Source organism: Vanessa tameamea, chromosome 25 (assembly GCF_037043105.1).
Source record: "Vanessa tameamea isolate UH-Manoa-2023 chromosome 25, ilVanTame1 primary haplotype, whole genome shotgun sequence".
NCBI classification, from domain to species: Eukaryota; Metazoa; Arthropoda; class Insecta; order Lepidoptera; family Nymphalidae; genus Vanessa; species Vanessa tameamea.
In genome coordinates this window covers 7,238,683-7,263,764 of record NC_087333.1, presented here as the reverse complement: position 1 = coordinate 7,263,764, position 25,082 = coordinate 7,238,683, and the positions used below count along the sequence as shown (strand labels likewise).

Here is a 25,082-nt window from a genome sequence, read left to right as displayed (position 1 = left end):
ACTTTAATGTTATTTATTTTTCTTTTAAAATTATATTTTTTTGTAAATAATAAATGGCCACGTTTAATTATAAGCTCATATCACAGATTAAAAAAAAATATACCAATTTTTTTCGATTCCATTAAACTAATTTGATATTACTCGCTATTGTATTTTAATCCCACGTGGCAGAAAGGGACGGAAACATTTACAGGAATGCCGTACAATGTACATAGTCACAGCATATTTAAACTAAACGAAGTCAACGTGACTACACGACTCACAATTCTAATTTAGTTGTGAGACCTAAAAATCAAATTCCCATTTTAAATATTATATACCACAATTAATATCACCAATGCTTTAAAGTAAATATTCAGTTATATCTCTTCCCCCATTGACATAACCATCACAAAATCACCACCATTTTATTTCGTTTTTAGTAATCAAGCTATTTCAACAATATATTTCGTTACGTATAGCCTATTCTAATTTAACAAAGAATTATGATATACAAGCCTTAGATTTACATATTCTATAGGATTTGCTAATAGCTCAGCTATATTGTACATTACTAAAAATATATCTTTATTTGCAATACAACACTATTTCAGTACTACTTATTCCCACTTCAATTTTACATCTCAAATTCCGATAAAAGTACATACTAAATTTATCCACCTTAACTCTACTTCCAAAGTTTCAGTTATAGCTTCATCGATGCTCAAAATTACATATTTTCGCAAAACCATAATCAATGTCATAGACTATTCACTCGACCAATGATATCGCGTCAATTCGATGTCAAATTTAGTTTATTTGTATTTTCTCATCTAATGGTCGGAATCGGCTATATGTGACATTGTTATTCTGAATAACATTTCTTTGATTGAAATGACGTCATAAATCATATGTATTAACACTAATTTAGAACATAGATAGTTTATTCAATTGCAGATACCACATACGTATATTTTGTACTTATAAAAATAAGTAAACATTAAAACGAAATTTAAGCTGTTCAGCTTACTAAACGTCGAACTCATCATCCGAATTGATCTTTCGTAAAAGAGATTGGAATATATCATTGTCCTTCTTCAAACCATCTTTGCCTCTGTAGTACGGGAACTCATTGTGCGTTGGTAGAAAATATATTCCAGGCTTAGAGAAATTCGCAGCAGCACCTAAATAATTAGTAACAGCATTATTACACTTCCCTAGTCTTGCATTTTGGACGGAGTCACATTCCATACCGATAAACTTCTTTGGATGTTCTAATGCTTGCCACCAATAGAAAATAGCTCTTATATGACTACATATGACCAGACAAGGTATGTATGGTATATCACTCGGTTGAAATTCCCCGCCATTTGCATAGAAATCTATATGACCTAGTCGTTCAGCTATGCCGAAACCATCGATATTAGTATGAACGACATCTACTCTCTCAGCGTCAGAAGCATCAAGTCTCTCTTCTCTTGGTAACGCTCTGTAGCAAGGACCAGCGGGGTCTAATCCAGTTACTCTGGCTATCTTTTTCCCGGTTGCAGCGTAGAAGTATTTAGCTGCGTGAGAGGATACGTGAGCACCAAGACTTGCGCCTACCAGTTCAAGGTTCTCAGCGGTTAGGCCATATTCAGTAAGTTTCACCAGAAATTCCCCAACTTTCTTACCGATGAATCTTGTTAAGCGGACTGATCTGAAACAAATTATATATTTTTAATTAAATTAATTTAAAAGTTATCATAATAATTCAATAAAAAACAGGATAATCATTAATTTTCAGTGGACACCTAAAAAATGAGCCGATATGGCCCAGTGGTTAAAACGCGTGCATCTCAACCGATGATTTCGGGTTCAAACCCAGGCAGGCACCACTGAATTTTCATGTGCTTAATTTGTGTTTATAATTCATCTCGTGCTCGGCGGTGAAGGAAAACATCGTGAGGAAATCTCCATCTGTCTAATTTCAACAAAATTCAGCCACATATGTATTCCACCAACCCGCATTGGATCAACGTGGTGGAATATGGTGCAAAACCTTCTCCTCAAAGGGAGAGAAGGCCTTAGACCAGCAGTGGGAAATTTACAGGTTGCTCATGGACACCTAATAACAAATGAAAATGCGTTCGATAATTTTGAAACAGTGAAAACATTGTATATTACGACTATAATCATATGATTTGTATTTGAAGTAATGAAATATAATTGAAAAATCTTAATGTACATTAATCACTTCACTGTCATATTATGAAATTATTTTCGAATGTAAGTTATTATTTGTTTTAAACCACTACCGGCTTAGTTTATCGAGAAGAAATACAAAAAATTCGGAGGTCAATTCAACCAATTAAATTAAATAGTTACGCTAAAGATCTGTTCACACTAAGAAGCGAGAATTAGTGTGTGGTCGAGCTTACAAGATGTCTTAGTGTGCGTGTTATAACTAATGCAGGAATTGACAAATGAAAAAAAAATTGGATTATATTTGTTAATGCACGCCGGTAATTTAACTTTGAGGTTCGCGCCTTCATACGACAAGACTAACTCTTTTTGTCAGTCCGTCTGTCTGTCTGTTTGTTGCTCTTTCACTGCCAAACCACTGAACGCAATTTGATGATTTTTTTTATAAAGCTGGAATTCGAAGAAAGCTCACGGCTTTTTATGCCTAACATTTAACTACCAGACTCTAAAACGCGAGCGAAGTCGCTGGCAAAAACTAGTCATACATAAATTTATCATTACCAGTGACTTATAAGCCCTTTTTAGCATCAACATAATCTTGTATTGAGAAAGCCTTATTTATTAGGATTCCAAAAATAGGTTTAAGATTTATTAATTGAGGTATTTACGACATTTATTAGAATACTTATGTATTTATATACGATTGTAGTTCAACGGATGTGAGATACAAAAAAGTAAAGCCAAGGTGTTCAGCTTGCTTCGTACAAAATTTCATCAAATTCGGTTCAGTGCTTTAGCCGTGAAAGAGTAACAGACGGACAGACAAACGGACAGAATTATTTTCGATCTTAAAGTATTTTTTTTAATTAGTATACATTATTTCAAATACCTTTTTATTTTATGACGTAACATATTTTTTTCAATTAAACTCAACAACGCTTCAAACTTATTTGATTGATTGCGTAACTTGACACTAGAGTGACACGGCTGTCCATGATGGATTCCATATTGAAGGATAATCGAAATAGGTAATATATTTTAGTATTTAAAAACTAAACAACTAAAATTTACTATTTCATTGTATCCCATTAGAACTCTTGGATTTTAAATTATCGTATGTTAATTTGTATTTGTAATTAATATTGAGCTCATTTAATTATATCGTGGTTATTATTTTATGAATCTTGTGTGTTGTTTTTTAATCGTCAATTATTAAGAGCGTGGAGAACAGCAAATGAGCTTATAGCCGACGTTCAAAAAAACGAATCTTCTTTTATTTAGGTTTACTTCCCGTTTGGTAATTTAAATTTGAAGTCACTTTTTTTTTTGTTTAACTTTTCCCGAATAAATATTTATCTTTAAAAGAATTGTCAGTACCAACAACGACCATATAGAATGTTCTCAACGGCGTACTATTAAGACATAAGTGATCACTTGAAAATCATTGTTTCTTATTTGAAATGAAAAGACTTGGACAATATTGGCCATATATCGCCAAATAATTATAACCTAAAAGTGTAAACGCTACTAACTTCTAGAATCCGAGCTGCTACTGGTGTTTTTTTTTTCACAAAAAACCCTATAGATTTTTACTGTCCCGGGGTTTGAATCCAGAAACTACAAGTGTATAAGCAAGCCAGTGAACTGAATCTCTCCATGTGCGTAATAAATATTACCCATTCATTTTAGGACCTTTTTTATGATTAAGATAGGTAGACGGACCAGTTGGTAAGTGATCACCACGCCTAAAGACGTTGGCGCTCTAAGAATTATTGGCCATTATTTACATCGCCAATGCGCCAACCTTGGAACTAAGTTATATCGTTTATAACTTTAAACGTATTCAAGTTGTTCCACGTATGAATTGAAAACACCATAAAATTGATGATTGACTTCCTTATTTCGCATAGAATTAACCATTATTTTAAATGTACTTACATATGTTTTTATTAAAATTACTATAATGTTGTACATCATTTGAATAGTTATTACATTTTTTTAAATTACTTAAAAGCGTAGCGTTGAGATGGAAAACGCATCGTGTTTTGTCTCTTGGTATCTAGTTTTTAAGGCCGTGAGTTCAGGTCCTGGAGTTGAATCCCGAGTTATACCAACACAGAGCTGTAAAATGATGTTCCGTGGAAATTTCGACAAATCGACATGGCTGTCGATCCGGTTTATCAGTAGGCATTAGTCCTCAGTCGAAATTCGTTCTGAAAACCCCATTTATAAAATTTAAATTTATTATAGACATTTTTTATTTCTCGACAATACTACTGAATCCACCTGAAATTTACTTTTTATATTAATGGTATAAGTTACCGCCCTTAGAAAGTGCAATATAAGAAATATTCAGCAATAATTGTTACGTCATTCGTGTGGGTATTTAAACTAACTCCCACACAGCCTATAAACGCAGCACAACAATGAAAAATGTTGCTGTTAGGTCCAGAGAGTCTTGTACAGGGTAAATAGATTCTTAGATCAAACAAAGGCAAGGACAGGTATCGGTTTCAGACGAACCTAACTAGGGTCTTGTTTGAACTCGTTCATTCGATACTGTTCCCCTCCTATACGAATACTAAGCGAAATTCAAACTGTGCAGAATCTAGACATTGCTACGTACATTCAAGGAATAATCTAAATTTGTGCCTCAGTTACATGACTATATAGAATTAGTAATTATCATACAGAGCAATGTATACGCGTTTAAAAAAAAACAAAGAATACTAAACTAGTTTTTAATTCATTAATTGGACTATGTAATTATGAACGTAATATTAACGTAACACTTAACACCTTCTTTGGCTGTAGTCAGTCAAGGAGACTTCTGATGATAAACCCATTCGTCGTCTCTTTATATATTTGTTGTTCTAATAAAAATATGAGATATGTTTAAGACTCGCTAGACGATAGCTTTCCAGAGCCTATATCCTGGCTTGGAGTTCAAGCTTGCTTCGTATCTACACGCGGTAGCGTGTCAGCCAAGTTCAAGTAACAGAACTGGCGAGCAGCACCGTGTGTAATATTACACGAACAATTTGGAGCCACTTTTGACCTCCTCATAACTCAAATACTATTTAACATTTGAGACTCGCGAGATACATATGTGTTCCAAATTTCATAAACGCATTTCAAACGGTTATTTAGATATTAACGTAAAAAAACCGTCATTTTTATCACTGACTGAAAGTTGAAATTTGGCATGCAGGTAGATAATTAGGTATGGCATGCAGGTAGACAGACCTTAGGCTACAATATATTATCCTAAGTTATAAGAAGAAATGATATTTTATGTAGTTATAAATAAATTTCAGGAAGGACCATTGAACTTGGCACCCATTTAGATCTCACTTCTTTTGTCGTTGAAGTCAACAACCAAGGTATATATCATAATATTGGACTTGGGTCTCATTTTTACATTTATGTTTTTGATGGGATAAAATTAAATCAAATTTGGCCGTGAAAGCGAAAAAGACAGAGAGATAGAGTAACTTTAGAATATATAATATTAGTATATATGTATGATATTATGTATTGTAACTTATATAGTACTATGTACATACTACTAGTCTTCATATAGACTATGGAAAATCACACACTCCGTTGACGCAATATGTTTAAAATTAATAACGGAACTGATTTTTATTGTTTTATATACTATAATTATTTATTAAAATTACACCAAAGCGATATTTCATCAATTTATGAATTATATTTATCTCTGTGATCAGTTATAAAAATCCGCCATATATTTTTTTTCGAATTATTTTTTTATAAAAGCCCGCCAAAACCACTTATCGTATTTCCACAGATAATAATATCCTAAGTCGAGTCATAAATAGTTTACGAAGTTAACGTTCGATTTCAGTGAACATATGTAATGATTGGTTTGAAATATAAAGTTGGTGTTATTTATTAACATTCTTAATTATTTTCTGTCAATATATAAAAGATAGTAAGTATTTTTCATTTATGTGGGCAATTTAGTTAATATAATAACATTTGTTTCTCATTTTTGAACCGCTATCTCTGCTCTTACGGATATGAGTACGAAATAATCTCACTAGCCCTACAGGGAACACTTTACTAATGATATATTTAGTATTTTGTGGGAAAGAAATAATTTTACTAGAAATAATATAAATGTGGAAGTTAGTATGTCTGGATATTCGTTACGCAATTACGCAAAAACGACCGGACGATTTTGGCTGAAATGGCCTGTGGACTGGACATAATACCGATGATACTATAATATGTATAACATAAACATAATCAGCCTGTAAATTTCCCACTGCTGGGCTAAGGCCTTCTCTCCCGTTGAGGAGAAGGTATGGAGCATATTCCACCAAGCTGCTCCAATGCGGGTTGGTGGAATACACAAGTGGCAGAATTTCGTTGAAATTAGACACATGCAGGTTTCCTCACGATGTTTTCCTTCACCGCCGAGCACGAGGTGAATTATTAACCTAATTAAGCACATGAAAATTCAGTGGTGCCTGCCTGGGTTTGAACCCGAAATCATCGGTTAAGATGCACGCGTTCTAACCACTGGGCCATCTCGGCTCATACTATGTATAAGTATACATTTCATGACTTAATAATACTACTTAATTTACTTAACCTCTAGGAAACCAGTTTTCACAGGCAGTTTTTCCGAACCGATGTGACTTCAAGAAAAAAAGCCTAATACAATTCACGGGGCAACACGGAGAGCAGGTGTCTCTCGGTGTTGCAGATCTCAATGGGTGGTGGCAGTCGCTTTCCATCAGATGAACCTCCTGGTCGTTAGCTACCTATAGCATAAAAAACCCCTCCCCCCTCACACGTGAGTGAAAACTAGTTTCTCATAATGCGAATGATTTTAAAGTGTGACCAATTATATTAGATGATTTAGTTATGACATACTGGATCGCTATCTGTAGTCCTTACACGTTTAATATATTATGGACGAGATCACATGGGATTAAATGGCCTACATAGCTATATGTATGAGCCGCTATGGCCCACTGGTTAGAACGAGTAAATCTTAACTGCAGATTGCGGGTTCAAGCCCGGCTCTCGCTCGGCAGTTAGATGCGTCGAAATATCGCAAGATGTTTTCTGTTTTACCAATGTTGAGGAATCAGTTCCAAGTCTTCTTCTCAAAAGGAAAGAGGGTATTTTTTTACATGATATTCCCACACCAGGACTTTTAGTTTCCTAATTCTCAGATAGCAATGAAGGTTTGTATCAATTTTGAGCTTAAGAAAACTCCATTTTTTAAGCTTCAGAGTCAATTTACTTGCAATCTAACTAATGGGCTACCTTTTTATGAAATAGGTAGGTGGCCGGGCAAGTGGGTACCCGAATATTAACCAGATCTTACACCCCCCATGCGCCACCAACCTTGGGAACTAAGATATGTCTCTGATGCCTGTACTTACACTGCTATAAGTATAATGGTATCAGATCGAATGACGCAGACCAAGTCATTATTCTATAGAAACATCAGTGATAACTCTTAACATGAATGCCAAGATCGGATTTGAAAACAGTGACGTCACGCGAATGGCTTACCATCAATAATAATATGTAATCAAAGATTGGATTTTTTTTTATAAGTGGTTTTTTTTTGTGTGTGTAAAATTTCAAGGTCAAATTAAATTTTGACGTGCTCTATTGCCTAATCGATATCTAAGCGACGTTATTGTTTCAATACATAAAAACTTCTTGATATAAATAAATAATGAGCAAACAAGAAATATTCACAGACCAAATAAAATAATCATGGTTTTGGTCTAAAGTCACTAACAATTTCATCTCAAGACGCATTCACATCTTACCGAGGAGAACCCAGTGGTTAGAACGCGTGCATCCTTAACCGATGATTTCGGGTTCAAACCCAGGCAGGCACCACTGAATTTTCATGTGCTTAATTTGTGTTTATAATTAATCTCGTGCTCGGCGGTGAAGGAAAACATCGTGAGGAAACCTGCATGTGGCTAATTTCAACGAAATTCTGCCACATGTGTATTCCTCCAACCCGCATTGGAGCAGCGTGGTGGAATATGCTTCTAACCTACTCCTCAAAGAGAGAGGAAGCCTTAGCCCAGCAGTGCGAAATTTGCAGGCTGCTAATGTAAATAATAATAATAATAATAATGAGACTGAGATACGAAGCTAAAAAATTAATCCAATAAATATACGAAAAAAGCGAACGCAAATGGAAGTATCTAGAAAATATTCATGCATGCAATTCTCATTCTATATGCGAGCATTGTTTATTTGTAAAAAATAGACACCATTGTGTGCGGTGCGATTGTTAATATTGTTTGAAATCAAGACGTATTACGATAGCTTTCAGACACTACTTTAAATGAAATTTGTTCTTTTCTTTTTTTAAATATCATATAGATTGGCTGACTGGCAAATGGGTGACCTGATACTATAGGTAGGTTTATTTATATATGTGTGTGTGTGTGTGTGAGTGTGTGCAATTGAGAAGACAATATCTGTATAGTAAAATAAAGTCGCTTCCCGCCGTGTGTACGGTTAGATCTTTTTAATTATAGATAGATTTAAATGAACATACAAACCAAGTGATTCAAGAGGAAGGTTAACATATATATTGTAATTTCAGTAGTTCGGGATGGCAATAAAATTATGTTTTTTACAATGATGCTCCAATCTCTCTATATAACTTTACAATCCCTCACAATCCTCCAATTGTTTTCCTTATGACAGCTCAATCATTTTTAAAATAAGATATAGTGCTACATGCCAGTATTAAATGTTATCCCATAAAATAATATTAACTAAAGGTGTACAAATTATTGATCAATTAATTACAATAATAATTGTATATATTTATAATATGTGATATTATTAATGATATAATTAATTATAATATCCTATGACGTAGCACCGTATGGAGGCTAGGGCTAGTCTCGTAACAATATATAACATACATATTATAGAAAAAAAATCCAAGAACTTCAACTTTCTTAGCCTAATAAAATACAAGAATATTTCTTATCTAAAAGTTCTATCGATATGAAGCCGGGACACGAAGCTAGTTCGATAGTGTATTAGTTGCTCCAAATTAATTTAATTTTATAAAGAAAATAGTATAGATACTTACTTGGGATATATATAAGTCAGAAATTGGAACGTTTCAGTGATTAGGACGTTGTAGCCACGTTTGGAATAAGCAGTTCCAACGGCTTGAGTCTGAGGTAACACCGAACTGTCCAGAAAACCGACGGCGTATAAAACTGTCTTCTTGTTCTTGAAATCTGTGAACAGATAACCAATTATGACAACGAATGACAAATTCTGGAAAACTAATGTTGGAATTAAAAAAGTAAATCCTCTGATTGTCTCATGATTGGTCGAAGGACTCCAATCAACTCGACGAGAAGTTATTGGTAAAACTGTACCTCACATTACAGGATACCACAAATGGCATATTAAAGATAGACCACTAGGATATTATAAAAAAATAACATAATATGACAATTTAATTGGTATAAAAAATCGTGAAGTATTTCTTGGCGACTACAGTATATAAAATGTTAATTAATAGCCCTTAAAGGTCTTATTGCTGGGCAGAGGCATAAGGAGGGTTTGAAGAATATTCCACGTTCGCAGGTTGGTGAATCTGAAATGTCATTATCACTATGTTTTTTCTCACCGCCGAGCGCGAGATGAATTTTAAACCCAAAAATGTTTTCGTCGGATTTGAACTCTAACTTCACGTGTTCTGAACACAGGTCCTGCTCGACGCTTTGGTAGTATTATTGACAAGAACAAAAACTATTCCTTAACAACGTAATTTAGCACTAACATATCTTCCAATTTCTGATGACGTAATAGAAGACCAATTAACGAAGCGTCAGATTAAAGCCGACAGGAATTGGAGGTATGTCGAAATTGTAATATTCTATAACAATTTATCAGCGTATTTCCAAAGTAATTGATTAGTTACGTACATCAAAGATAATATATATTTTGATATTAGCAAATAATTTACCACGAAATACGCAATTTTATTTATGTTGTGCTATATATACTTGATTTTGCCATGCCAAAAAAAAATACCACAAATAATTTTGATTGAAATTCTCTATCTAAATTAAAGTAAAGAAATTTACTGTCGTCGCCGAAAAGCGTCTGAATAATTATTTTTTTCTAGACGATGGAATGATTGGTGCCCTGGATTCAACGTTTGACGACACAAATAGCCTTCGAGATACCCACGCTACCATGAAGGTTAATCATCGTTGAGTTAGCCTCCATGCAACCGCAACTCTATGCAACCCGAGATGATATTGAAAACGACGTACCTATGTGTTTCTCTTTGGGTATGCTTCTATGTGCTGATAGTATAGGAAATTGCTTTCTGATGATTTCACCAGTGTCAGACATCCTGTGCACAATGATCTGCAACATATTCATCATAACTGGAGTGATTGTTGCGTTCTTCGTAACACCTGGACCTGAAAATTTTTATTTAACTGCCTATGATAATAGTTTTTGGGTGAAGAGTTGGAAGTGAGGAAAGTTTGAACGCATTTTTAATTACAGAACATGACAAAGATGTTATACATCTTCAGTTAAGATTCTTGTTTTTTTTTTTAGGTAGGCGGAGTAGACAGCAAAATGGTCCAACTGTTGGTAAGTGCCCACCATCGCCAACAGACAATGGCGCCGCAAGAAAAGTAAACCATTCCTTCCATCGCAAATACGCCATCAACTTTAGGAACTACAGTACCAAAATTGGCGGCGTATTTACAACATACGTACTAGTTAGTAGTGTAGTTACACTGGCTCACTCACTCTTCAAACCGGAACATAACAACACTAAGTACTGCTGTTTGGCGTTAGAATATCTGATAAGTGGATGGATACCACCAGGTGGGCTTGCACAAAGACCTACCACTAAAAAACCACCAAATGTGTTTTAATGATTGTACCACCTCAATTCTTATCAACCCCATATCAAATTGTAATAAAGTGAACTGTTTTGATTTTTAATAAATTAAATTCAGGATTTTAAATTCTGGTTATTACATCATAGCTAGTATATGTCTGTTGTCTGTATCTAGTAAAAAAAGGGAGTGTTCCAAAGTACTCTATAGTTTTATATTTCATCAACCAGCAAACAGGCTTCGCTTGGGTAGAATAAGGTAGAATAAGGAATACTTCTAGGTCGGACTTTTTTCCAATAATCATCATAATGTCAGCAAATTGACACAATATTTTAATCAATTAAACACCGGTTGTGGTTCCTCATGAATCACTTCGTACATTGGCGGAAACCTTATAAAAATCATTTTAGTAATTTTTGATTTTATGCCGAACAGATACTGCGGACTTTCAATGTTGTGTCAACTAATCTACGTATAAATCTGTTTGTCTTTATTTATATAAATATGTAGGTAATCACTGAATGTTTGAGTTTTATTTGAAATTCCTTGAAACATGATAAAAGCATTGTTTTTTTTTTTCATTAATATGATCTAAAGATTCTTTAAACTCAAATGTTAGGAAAGAGTCGCCATTGATTTTCTTTACGAATCTTCTCCGTATAATATACGTTCTGTATCGATAGATTTGCATTTAATACAATTCTGTAAACTGATGTACTCGTAAAATCTACTTAAACTGTCGGGAACGTAAGGACGTACTGACAAAAACAGCGTTATCACTATAATAAAATTGTGATAGGTAAATAATCATTTTTTATACATCAGATTCGATGTTGAATCCCGGTCATATTGTTTTTATTAATTAGATCGATTCAAGAGAGCCTGTCGTAGTCAGGTGTTGACTTTAAGCTAAAACTTCTATTAAAATCCGCACATGTAGTAACTAATACGCGAATTTGAACGAAAGTTAGACACTCTTGCTCCGCTGCGAGAGGCCTTATTGTGATAGCCTTCCTTAAGAATTGTCGATAAAATTCAAGAAGAATTTTTCGAATCCGACTGGTAGGAAAATTTCAGAGAAATTACATTAATGATGAGAGTCACCAAAATATTGAGAAATTTTTCAAAATCTTGAATATATATATACTTTTAAAGACATTGGCAGAAGTGCAAATAGGCCTCCTGATGTTAAATGATCATCGCAGTTCATAGACATTGGTGCTTTAAGAAATATTAACCATTCCTTACATCGCCAATGTGCCCCTAACTTCAGAAACTAGGATATTAACACAATAATACTTAATATTTGTATATGTTTGGCGTTAAAATAAATCTTGAATGGATGGTACCCATACGGGCTTGCATATAGGATACAATATTGGATCAAATTGTAATAGGACTCACATTCTGGTATCAATCCTGCTGGATAACCAATTTCAGGCCGTGGTTCGAAGCTGTGGACTCCCGATGGTCCCAATGCTAATAAAAATGCCAGAACGCATGTCGTCTCTGTCACTCTCTGCATTTTACTGTAAGAGGAAAAGGAATGTAAATAAATAAATTTAAATATCCTATAGACTTTTCTCCCATTAACTTATTCACCAGCGACATATTGATATGCCACGATCGCCTAGGGGGTAGATAGCACCACAGATCCCAAGGTTCTGGGATCAAAATCCAGGTCGGGCCGATAATTTTTTTTTACGTTTTTCCGTCGAAAAGATCTCAGTAATAGCCCAGAGTCTAGAAATTGGAAATATGTATGTCGTGCCTCGATACGCACGTAAAGACGTTCGTCTTGCGCCTGAACACTTAAATGTCATGTCGGATATGCCATCCTATCGGATTATGAGGAAGAGTGTACCTGTGTTTGTGCAAATACTTGTGCAGTATAATCCGATATATGGAGTTTTCATATTATTTAACTCTATATAATGAACAGACAAAACAGAAGCATTTGTTTTGGATATAGAATATTGTCGGTTCAGGTGATTTCGGACGCTGACAAAACTATCATAAATTACAAGAGAACTTTACGTTACGTAAGTTTTGTAGGGTTCCAAAATCTCTACAGCTTCTCTAGCGTAAGCGGAATTTTGTCCCAGTGATTATGGGACGATAGCTGCACATAAAAAATCGGTTATGGTCTCATTTTGGAGAGCTCCAGCCGTAGATATGCAGAAAAATAAAGAGGATTTTTGATTGAAATTTCCTAAATTTTTACAATTTGAAAATGTAATTAATTTTAGAGAACGTAAAAAAGCTACTGGCCGGTAAAAAATGAAAAACAAAATTAAAGTAAATAGTTATCGACAGAATCAAATTCTAACTTAACTGATGTAGTATACATTTTGTAGTACTAGTGCATTAAAAATTTCGTTTAAATAATGTTTCATAATTTTAGTCCCAAATGTAGATGAGTGATTTTCGGTTTACAATGAAATGATATCAAAATAAAACCTTTCATAGGTTTCGAAAATCATTCAATAGTATACAGAGATTGAACAACTAGATCCTAAGGATGCAGCACGATGGGCCCGACTGCACTAATGTTTACGAATAAAATTATTATTAGGTGCCACTTACAAGCATGTTTATTTGAATCTTTCGATAGTGCTATATAAAACAATTAGCGAATCTCGCCATCGCGATGCAGAAATATCTACGATTTGACTTAACGCCATCTAGTGATCATAAGTTAAAATATATACATTAATGTACAACTATATTTCATAGCAAACGACAATTTTAATCAAATGAATCGAACTTTTTATATATAATCTCACCCAAGAAAATATCCGCTGTCTACGAAGACCGTTACTTTAATAAAATATATCGTCGTACGAATTAACAATCGGTTAATTTAACTCAAATAGTGTTGCATGTCGATAGTCCACTATCGATAGAGTATCGATAGGCTATCGATAGTTAAGGTATTAACGATAGTATTGACAGTCTATCGATAGTATTGTCAATAGTCCATGATATCGATATTATCAATCAAAACGATACTATAGATAGTACTATCGATATCCTGAATAGTTTTAGAGACCAAGTATCGATAGTCAAACTGTCGATAGTTCTGCAACACTGCTCAAATTACAAGATCATTATACAAAGGGTAATCGTAGAATATTATTGCAATAAATTAATTCGGAAAAGTGTTCGTTCGTATTTCCTATTTTAAAAGTTATACGTGCGGTTGTTTTTTGGAAAATTTAATGCTATGATATTCATGTAATTTATACTATAAATAGGGTCAGATGTATATTGAATTGTTCATTAACGAACTTTTTAAAAAAAAAATCCCACGAATCCAATAGCATAAGCATCAATCGCGGTTGATTTCCTCTGATTTTAAAGAGTTCCATTGCATTTCCTTAGATTATTATATATGAGACATTTCGGAATAAATCTCATTCGTACCAAAAAATATTTTCCAAATCGGTCTTTACATAATAAAACGGAGTTATACCCGAACAAGCATACAAAAAATATAAACATCCAAATTGAGCACCTCCCTATTCGGAGTCGGTTGAAATCGTTATGGAATGTTATATTTAAATTGGACCAAATAAGTTCCTCTTTAAGTAGTCGTAGTAAAACCTTGAAATTAAAAATATAGTCGAGGCAAATCGGGTGTAAAAGCGAACTTAATAACGACAGTTTCAATACTGATTAATAATCAGATTGTTAGAAAGCATTATTTATGAACATATAAAAGAAATAATGAGATCAAATTACAATATCAAGCTCACTAGCCCTATTCTGTAAGAATTAAGTCGCAACTCGATTTGAAAGGACTCGATCGTGAGTTACTGAGTGACAACAATTGTTGTAACATTGTCTATCTATTATATTATGGTATCACATCTATGATCCTCTACGCTCTTTGAACAAACGAAGAATTCAAAAATCAATTTCCCCGTAAAACACTTTTGATAGATAACGGTAATCTAGCAATAAACACCTTAGTCGTATATATTTAGTTCTATGTTATTTATATTTTTAATAATACAGTAATCATGAGTTCAGCCACCGATATAAGTTGGTACCATATATATATATTGGTCACCCCATAACTTGAGAACGAAGGTATCGAATTAATTCATCCTTTTTTTTAAATTTCATTATATTTCGTAGAATGTTCTTACGGTAGGAAAAATGGGCATAAAATTATAATCACATACAATACTCTAATCCCAATGTAAGTAGCTAAAGTACTTGTGTTATGGAAAAACAGAATTAACGACGGTACCACAAACGCCCAGATCCATGGCAACATAGAAAACGAATGTACTGTTTTTACATCGACTCGGCCGGGAATACCCATGAAAACCGGTGTACACACTACTCGACCACGGAGGTCGTCATATAATTCGATATTTTCAGAAAACTTAGGGCATTTAATTTATGTATGTTAGCAGTGTACACGGGTTTTCTATTAGGGACTGTGAGACAAATATTTATCAGTTATTTTAACAATAAATGTACAAGTTTAGTCTCTTATTAATAGGAGGTATTCAAAAATCAAAACGAACTTTATTCAAGTAGGCTTTTACAAGCACTTTTGAGTCGTTATTTTCAATATTGTATTAAGTAAAACAACCACCAGTTCGAAATGTAGATTATACTGAGAAGAACCGGCAAGGAACTCGATGGTTACTCTTTTCCAACTTTTAATATACTTTATGTGAGTTAAATACATTTATAAATATAATATATCCTGTCTGAAAGTCAAAAAGTATCAGCTCCACGCTTTAGTATCATCTGAATGACGTTGGGTTGAATAATACGCTTTGTTTATCATTGTTTTTAACGAATTTGTATTTATGAATCGGCAAAGTTAAATATAACAAATATTACCCAAGGGGGATTTATTTACTTTACGGACTCGGAAACTTGGTGTTATAAGTTAGCACATATTATGATTATAACTGATTCTATCAAAGTGATCAATGTTACTGTGAATGTACGCAACATTGTTGTAAATCAATTATGACGCAACTGTGAGTATTCCTACTTTGTTAAAAACATTCCGAAGGGAGTCTATAGCTCCTATTGAATTAGCTATTAAAAAAATTACTGATATTTGCCAAATTTTATTTGTTAATAACACGTGTGAATTGAATATTCATACCTCGGAATTATTAAAAAAAAATAACGACGATAAACTAATTAACATTTGATTATCCTAAAAAATCAGTTAAAATATAAAATTATTTTCTTAAACAATTATCGATATTGCTATTAAACCATTTTTTTTTTAATTATTTTATTCATTCGGCTACTTATTAAAACACTTAAAGCCTTGAAATAATAGTTCCGGTTATATCATTAATTAATTGATCGATTCTCAACCTTGTATGATATATCTCAACATTAGAATGCAATACATAAATGAATAAAATTATTATCATAATAATTATGATAATTTTACTTGCACTCTAAGAAATATATCAATCTTATTTAAAAATAAAGTAGATACGTCTAAAATTAAAATGCGTGTCGCTTATCAATAATTGTCAACAGTACTTTCGGAACGAAGTTCTTTAACTTGTGGAGAGATATAGCCGACATCGTCACGTGAGGAAAAAGCTTTTTTTTTTCGAAATGTGTATTGCAGTTGGCCCTAATGGCCTCTACAGCGTCACCGGGCGTCGTAGGCGAGCTAAATTACTCAAGCCTTAATGTTGAGAACTCACTTAAGGGAGAATACGCGCGTCCTAAGGGTGCCTCCTGTGAGGCCGGACCTCGGCTTAGGACGCCGTCGTCGACGGGAGGGAGGAATGATGTGTTCATTCATCGTCGTACGCCTAGGCGTCGACGAGTTGGTAAGAATGAGGGACCTCAACCCCGTCAGCGGGTTGTGTGTTGTCTGTGTTGCCTATCGAGATAGAGTTGTCGGCAGTATGTCTGTCGACCGTATCATATAGGACTTGCTTAGGACGCCTACAGATCGGAAAGGAAAAAGCGTTGTGGTCCAAGTGACTTCCCTCTCTTTCTTATTTAGTTAAATACAATTATATATGTATGTTACATATCCTGCCTGGAAGTCAACAAGCATTAACTGAACGCTTTTTTATCTTTTATATAATCTTCTATCGAATAATATGCCTTCTTTACCAATGTATTTTTTATCAATGATTTATAAAGAAGCTCAAGGACAGGCTATTAATAAATTTCATGATTTCGCCTGCAAGACAAATATTTTGTTGATATAGCCTGAAGTGACTCTATAGTTAGCAGTACTTTATTTCATGGAAGTAACTAAATTATATAATCCCTAACAGTAGTACGCAGACTAATTGCAGACTAATTTTCCCAATTGCCATTTGACAATGTCGACGACCTCCGTGGTCGAGTAGTGTGTACACCGGTTGTCATGGGTACGCCACTCTGAGGTCTCGGGTTCGATTCCCGACCGAGTCGATGTAGAAAAAGTTCATTAGTTTTCTATGTTGCCTTGGGTCTGGGTGTTTGTGGTGCCGTCGTTACTTCTGATTTTCCATAACACAAGTGCTTTAGCTACTTACATTGGGATCAGTGTAATGTATGTGATGTTGTCCAATATTTATTTATTTATAATGGTTAAATCTGACCCAATGGTAGGTGTATGACTATCTATAAACAAGTATAATGATTACACTTGCTTGGTGGCGCTTTAGTTATGTAAAAAATGGTTAAAATTTTATATAGCGCTAACGTCTATTGGCAGTGCTGACCACTTGGCGCTTGGCGGCAGAATATCTTAAGAGTGGGTGGTACCTACCCAGAAGGGCTTGTACAACGCCCTACCACTAACTAAGTTTTCTGTTCCGATCCAGCTTTGAATATTCCTCCTAAAAATAAACCTCATTTGAATCGAAACTGAGGATTCATTTTACTTATTTGTATCGGTTTGATCCGATCTCGATAATATCCCGATCGAACTTCGACCGAATCGCAACTGGATTGTTGTGTTGTTGAATATGAAAACGACTGAATGTTTCGATTCGATTGCGATATTATAGTGACAATTTGATAGCGGAATTAGCACGCTGGTCAATTATAGTCTCTATAACATTTAACCGGTCGGATTAATAATTTAATAACTATACCCAGGACTTCTATATTTATACTATTCAAATATAATCACTAAACCAAGGTTAATTTATACATCTGTGCTAAATTACATTTATAGAGCCTATATATATAATTTAGCACACAATATAATTATAGAGCCGAGATGGCCCAGTGGTTAGAACGCGTGCATCTTAACCGATGATTTCGGGTTCAAACCCAGGCACGCACCACTGAATTTTCATGTGCTTAATTTGTGTTTATAATTCATCTCGTGCTCGGCGGTAAAGGAAAACATCGTGAGGAAACCTGCATGTGTCTAATTTCCACGAAATTCTGCCACATGTGTATTCCACCTACCCGCATTGGAGCAGCGTGGTGGAATATGCTCCATAACTTCTCCTCAACGGGAGAGGAGGCCTTAGCCCAGCAGTGGGAAATTTACAGGCTGATTATGTAAATTATATAATATGTAATGATAATATTAAGATAAAACAGAAGTTTATTTTGTTTGCAAGAGATTATCTGTGGCGCCCACCGAAGGGACGGAGAGCTACCGCTGGTTTCTGAGTGGGTATTCCGGAATACTTATCGTCCTGGTTACCGGCGAATCCCGACATACTCCCGATTCACGTGGGGCAAACGCGTAATGCGTTTTTCCAACGATAATAAAAAGGAGAATATGTCCGGGACTAATGTTCATTAATGACATTTTAAAAATGTTTTAGTGGTAGAAACCTAAATTATTCCTGAGTGGTATAAATTATATTTTCGTATATCGAGCATGTTAGCCATCAAAATTATCTCACAAATCGCAAAGAAATACTTCGGTACTTACGTATTGATGTCACCGTAACAAAAATCTGTGCGAATGCGTCAATATAGGTTAGGTTTTATTTATTATACATAAAAATGAAATAAAACCTAACCTTTTTTGAGCATGTGCAGATTTTTTTTTTGCTGCGGTTTCAATAATACGTTTGAGTAAAAAACGATTTCATTTTAGTGGACACTGGCAGGAAAAAGAAAAAAAAATGTGTATAAAAAAATATGTGACAGAGGAAAATAAAAAAAAAAAAATCGTTAGCTGCAAAATGGGCAATCGTATAACTGTAACAACACAATTTTGACCTTTATTTATTACTAAATTTCAGCCATGAAAAGCCGGGGCGAATCGCTAGTATGATTACAAACTCGAGTTCCAATCGACGTCACTTATGTTAAGTGACCTAATAAACTAACAAAGCTGTGTGAACGTGTGATGGTCGTTTTGTATCTGAAAATATTTATATATGCTCGTATATGTTACATGAAAATTAAACACTGATTTACATAATATTCGATATATAAGAGCCGAGATGGCCCAGTGGTTAGAAAACGTGCATCTTAACCGATGATTTCGGGTTCAAACCCAGGCACGCACCACTGAATTTTCATGTGCATAATTTATGTTTATAATTCATCTCGTGCTCGGCGGCGAAGGAAAACGTCGTGACGAAACCTGCATGTGTCTAATTTCAACGAAATTCTGCCACATGTGTATTCCACCAACCCGCATTGGAGCAGCGTGGTGGAATATGCTGCAAACCTTCTCCTCAAAGGGAGAGGAGGCCTTAGCCCAGCAGTGGGAAATTTACAGGCTGTTAATGTAATGTAAGTTACTGTTATTTAATGTTCCTACTCTCCGCGCATTAGGTCATATGACAAAATTTGTGATTTTCCAGGAGAGCGATTTTTAATTTTCATCTTTGCATTGCACATCCACCAAATACAATTTGTGATCAATTTTGGAACAGCACTGTAGAATAGGGAGTACAATAAAACCTTTTCATTGAATTAAAAATTCATATTTTATTAAAAATGAGTGAAAAATAAAAAATTACGCGTCGATATATATGTAAATAAATATTTAAAAATTAAATCATTATTAAGATTATAAATACAAATGTATCTCTGTCTATCTGTTGCTCTGTGACGGCTAAACCACTGAATCGATTTTGATGAAATTTTTGTGTAATGCAAGTTTGAACACCGAGGAAGGACATCTGCTATTTTTATATGCCTAACACCACACGACCAACTAAAACACGAGCGAAGCTGCGCGCGAAAACTAGTAACTTACAAATATTAAAAAATAACACTTTTTTTATGCCATTGGTTGGCGGACGAGAATATGGGCTACCAGATGCTAAGTGGTCACCACCGTCCATAGATAAAGGCGCTGTAAGAAATATTAACCATTCCTTACATCACCTATGCGCCACCAACTTTGGGAACCAAGATGTTATGTCCCTTGTGCCTGTGATTACACTGGTTCACTCACCTTTCTAACCGGAACACAAGAATACTCAGTACTGTTATTTGGCAGTAGAATATCTGATGAGTGGGTACTTACCTGTGTTGCAGAACTGTCGACAGTTTGACTATCGATAGTTGACCTCGAAAACAATTCAGGATATCGATAGTATCGTTTTGACCAATACTATCGATAGTATCGATACTATTGATACTATCGATAGTGTCGATAGTTTTGGACTATCGATAGTCAGAGAATAAATTTTGAGAAAAGGATAACGACGAAGTCAAAGTTCTCATTAATGTTTCTGTTGTTGTATTTTTTAAACGCCTCTTTGGACATCGACGGTCGTGTGCAACTATGTAAATTTTACACTTCTATATTATCGTTGCATGGTTTACTAAATAACTGACTATCGATAGTACAAAACTATCGATACTATCGATAGTTTGGGTTAAAAGTAATAGTTTTATAATTCTATCGATACTATCGCTAACACCTTAACTGTCGATAGACTATAGATTGTCTATCGATAGTGGACTATCGATATGCAACACTAGTACCTACCCAGACGGGCTTGCACAAAGCTGTACCACCAAGTGAATACGATACTTTTTTTAGTTAAATAAATGTGTCTCGCTAAAATTATACACGCAACCTCCTATCAAATATAGAATCGTTTCGGATTCTACAGAAAAGAACGGTAAAGAAAACCATCGGAAATCAACTTTGAAACAACTTTGTTGATAGAATGCATTTAAATTAATATAATCTGCATGAAAATCAACAAATCTATTCTATGCTAATATTATAAATCCGAAATTCGCTTTGCCTGTCTCTCTGTTAAACTTTCACTACTAAACCTGAACCGAATTTGATGTGATTTGTTACCGTCCGCCTCCCCTAAGTATATACAAATATATGACTATATTTAATATGGACTTTATGTATGCGTTTTATTACTAATATATTTTAATTTAGATGAATATAAATTTATTTATTGACAAAGTTAAAAATATCTAAGGAATTTTATTATAAAAACCTTAGCCCGGAACGAAATTGTTTACTTTGAAATTCGTAACATGTTATTTGTACTTCATCTGAATATTATTTAACTACAAAGGTAATGATCACAATCACATGCAACATTTTTTTTTATGATGTCTGAAGACATATGACACTAACCTTAGGAACTAAGATGTTATGTCCTTTGTGCCTGTTGCACTAAATCGCTCATCCTTCACATCGAAACGACAATACTAAGTACTGGTGTTTGACGGTAGAATATTTGAGTGGTGCTACCCAGACGGTCTTGCACATACACCGAGTAGTAACGGCCACTGGCGTTTGTGTTCCCATTTTAAATTAATGTCGTAGACCGATTTTGGTCACGGCGACCATTATCAAGAAAGTTTAAAAAATAATAAATAAAAATATATATTGGACAACATCACATACATCACTCTGATCCCAATGTAAGTAGCTAAAGCACATGTGTTACGGAAAATCAGAAGTAACGACGGTACCACAAACACCCAGACCCAAGGCAACATAGAAAACTAATGAACTTTATCTACATCGACTCGGCCGGGGATCGAACCCGGGACCTCGGAGTGACCCATGAAAACCGGTGTACACACTACTCGACCACGGAGGTCGTCAAACTACGTATTATAAGTGTAGTTTTGTGTTTGCCAACACAGTTGCACACTATATATTTCCTCACACTCGTAATCTGTTGGACGGCAAATTCGACTCGACCGGAAAGATCAGGCGCATGACCAACGTCTTTACGTGCTCACCGAGGCACGGGAGTAAACACACTTCCAACTTCCGTACTCCGAGCTATTACTGATTTTTTTTTTTCTATAGAAAAACCCAATAACATTCTAATCGACCTAAGGTTCGATCGCGGGACCTGCATGAACTCAATTAAAATTAATATAAAAACTTAATCTTAACAGACGTAAACAGCGACCGGATTTGTTTTCCGTTAGACAGATTCGACAGATTATAAATAGCGGAATATAAAAAATATTGAAAAGAAAAACGTTAATTTTATTAGTTATTAACATTTAGCAATGATTATATATTATTTATGAAATGTTTGACCGTGATTTTAAATGTTATGCATATTAAAAAAAAAATGTCTGCAATTCATGCTAGATTTTTTTTTTGTCCTTTTGTCTTGACGCGTTTACGTTTCATCGAGCGATTATTTACAATCGACAAAAAGTCGTTCTGTTTTGCGGTTTATTTTCCGAAATAACCTGTTGATTATATCCTACCAATCTACACTAATATTCTAAATGCGAAAGTAACTCTGTCTGTATGTCTATGCGTTACGTTTTCGCGGCCAAAGCATGGAATCGAATTTGATGACGTTTAATATGTATTAAACTTGAACCCCGAGGAAATACATAGGCTATTTAAAACCTAGGATAGCTCTAGACGTGCGAGGAAAACTAGTCAAAATATAATCTCATATTTGACAACTTACATCATTCTAACTAGTATTACTGTGTCTGTCTGTTACGCTTCGTAGTCTTGGATCAACCGATCATCGTTAAACATTGCATACACGTTGTCACCCTGACAGTACCTTGTCTGTTCCCCTGTCAACCAGGAGTATCTAGAAACTGCAGCCGTTTTCGTATTCTATAGCTCATTCCAATCTAAGATAGAAAGATATACAAACCTTATATTTAGGCATTCCATGCGATTTGCTAATAACTCAGCTGTATTGTACACTACTAACAGTTCCTGATTAATATATCTTTATTTATAATACAACACTGTTTCACTTAACTACTTATACCTTTTATTTTTTTTAGTAAATATTAGACAACATCACATACATCACTCTGATCCCAATGTAAGTAGCTAAAGCACTTGTGTTATGGAAAATCAGAAGTAACGTACCACAAACACCCAGACCCAAGACAACATAGAAAACTAATGAACTTTTTCTACATCGACTCGACCGGGAATCGAAACCGGGGCCTCGGAGTAGCATACCTATGAAACCGGTGTACACACTAGTCGACCACGGACGTCGTAAATCTACTTTAATTTTACTTCAAAAGTTAGTTAGTTTTCTATCTTGCCTTGGGTCTGGGTGTTTGTGGTGCCGTCGTTACTTCTGATTTTCCATAACACAAGTGCTTTAGCTACTTACATTGGGATCAGAGTAATGTGTGTGATGTTGTCCAATATTTATTTGACTTATAAGTACATAACTTATTATTGCTGTGTCCCAGTTGAAAAGGTGATTGAGCCACTGTAACTATTGGTACAAGGACATAACATCTTGGATTCCAAGGTGGGTGGCGCATTGGCAATGATCCGTCCGCCTCCCAGTTCCCTATCAACGTAATATTCAAACGTACTAATATATAATAATTGTGTTAATTGTTTATGTATGTGTCTGTGGATTCTTGATATAAGTATACATATATTCAACGTTATGTAATAATATATAAAATTGTATATGTTTTAATAACGTAAATCAGTGTGAGTTCGGAATGTCTAGTACGAATGAATGAACCTTACTCATAATATTTAACCGAAAGATTTAGGTTCAAATCCATGCAAGCACTGAGATTCTGATATCTGTATTTATTATACATATAGTTATAATCAGTGAAGGTAAGATCATGATTCGCATGCAAGTCACATTGATAAATGGAATATGCTCTGCTTAGTCCTTTACTTAAACGCCTTTTTTAATATGCATGTTTAGTATGTATCGGGTAGTTGGAGATGGAGAGAGATTATATAACTAAATAAACTTAAAAGTCAAAAAAATAATGTAAAAATAATGTTATAAGTATACATTAGAGATTAATCTAAATTTAAATTGAACTGTAATTAACTCAAACTTTTTTTTTCTGTTTAATTTAAAGTATTGCTTCTTGTGATTTTTTATTTTAATATTTAAATTTTCTTTTATGCATTTTACTATTTATTATCTATAAAATTGATTGTTTTATGTAGTACTTTTTTATTTCACATAAAAGAAATATTTTATTATTTAATAATAAAAAAAAACCATAAAACTTAATACTGCCTTTGTACACACTTTTATATACATAAAAAAAAAAACTCAAAAATATAGAAAACTGAAAATACTTACATTAAAGCAAATTGTATACCGAAAAAAGAATATTTCACGATTTTTGATAAATATTTAGTTAATTCATTTTATATATTATTCGCACAGTCACATTTTGTAACTATCGCACAAATATATATATATACATTCCAAATTAAACATTTGTCACTAAAACATTAAAATAATATATAAAAACTTTTTTATCAACCTCCTTGTTATTTTGTTGATTATTTAATCTTTCACAATTTTGAATTTAGAACGTGTTGCGACAACGTAACGCGCGCGGGAAACGTCAGTGGTCTACTGTACTGCAAGTTTAAGGACAAGGGTAAGTTACGACCAGTTAGAGGTCGCCAGCTAATTTTCTGACTTGTTTTTTTTTAATATCACATTCATATTATTAATGTAAGGATGTAATTTCTTCGGTTTACAGCAGGTAGTAAAATATTAATGTTTTTTTTTTTACATTATAACTTCCTTTAGTAACAGTATCTTTTTTTGCTGTAGTTGTTAAACAGGGCACAGATTATATCTC

At 34.2% G+C, this 25,082-nt stretch overlaps 1 protein-coding gene across 1 annotated transcript; it reads right to left on the bottom strand.

Moving 5' to 3' along the window:
* Positions 1–653: 653 nt before the first annotated feature.
* On the bottom strand, positions 654–24,861 carry LOC113403723 (phospholipase A1-like). Its single transcript, XM_064219028.1, has 5 exons — positions 24,569–24,861; positions 12,480–12,604; positions 10,491–10,643; positions 9,287–9,440; positions 654–1,678 (listed from the first exon to the last, which is right to left on the bottom strand). Exons 2-5 carry the CDS (start codon positions 12,598–12,600, stop codon positions 1,009–1,011), a joined length of 1,098 nt encoding a protein of 365 aa, XP_064075098.1. The 5' UTR covers positions 12,601–12,604; positions 24,569–24,861; the 3' UTR covers positions 654–1,008.
* Positions 24,862–25,082: the final 221 nt, after the last annotated feature.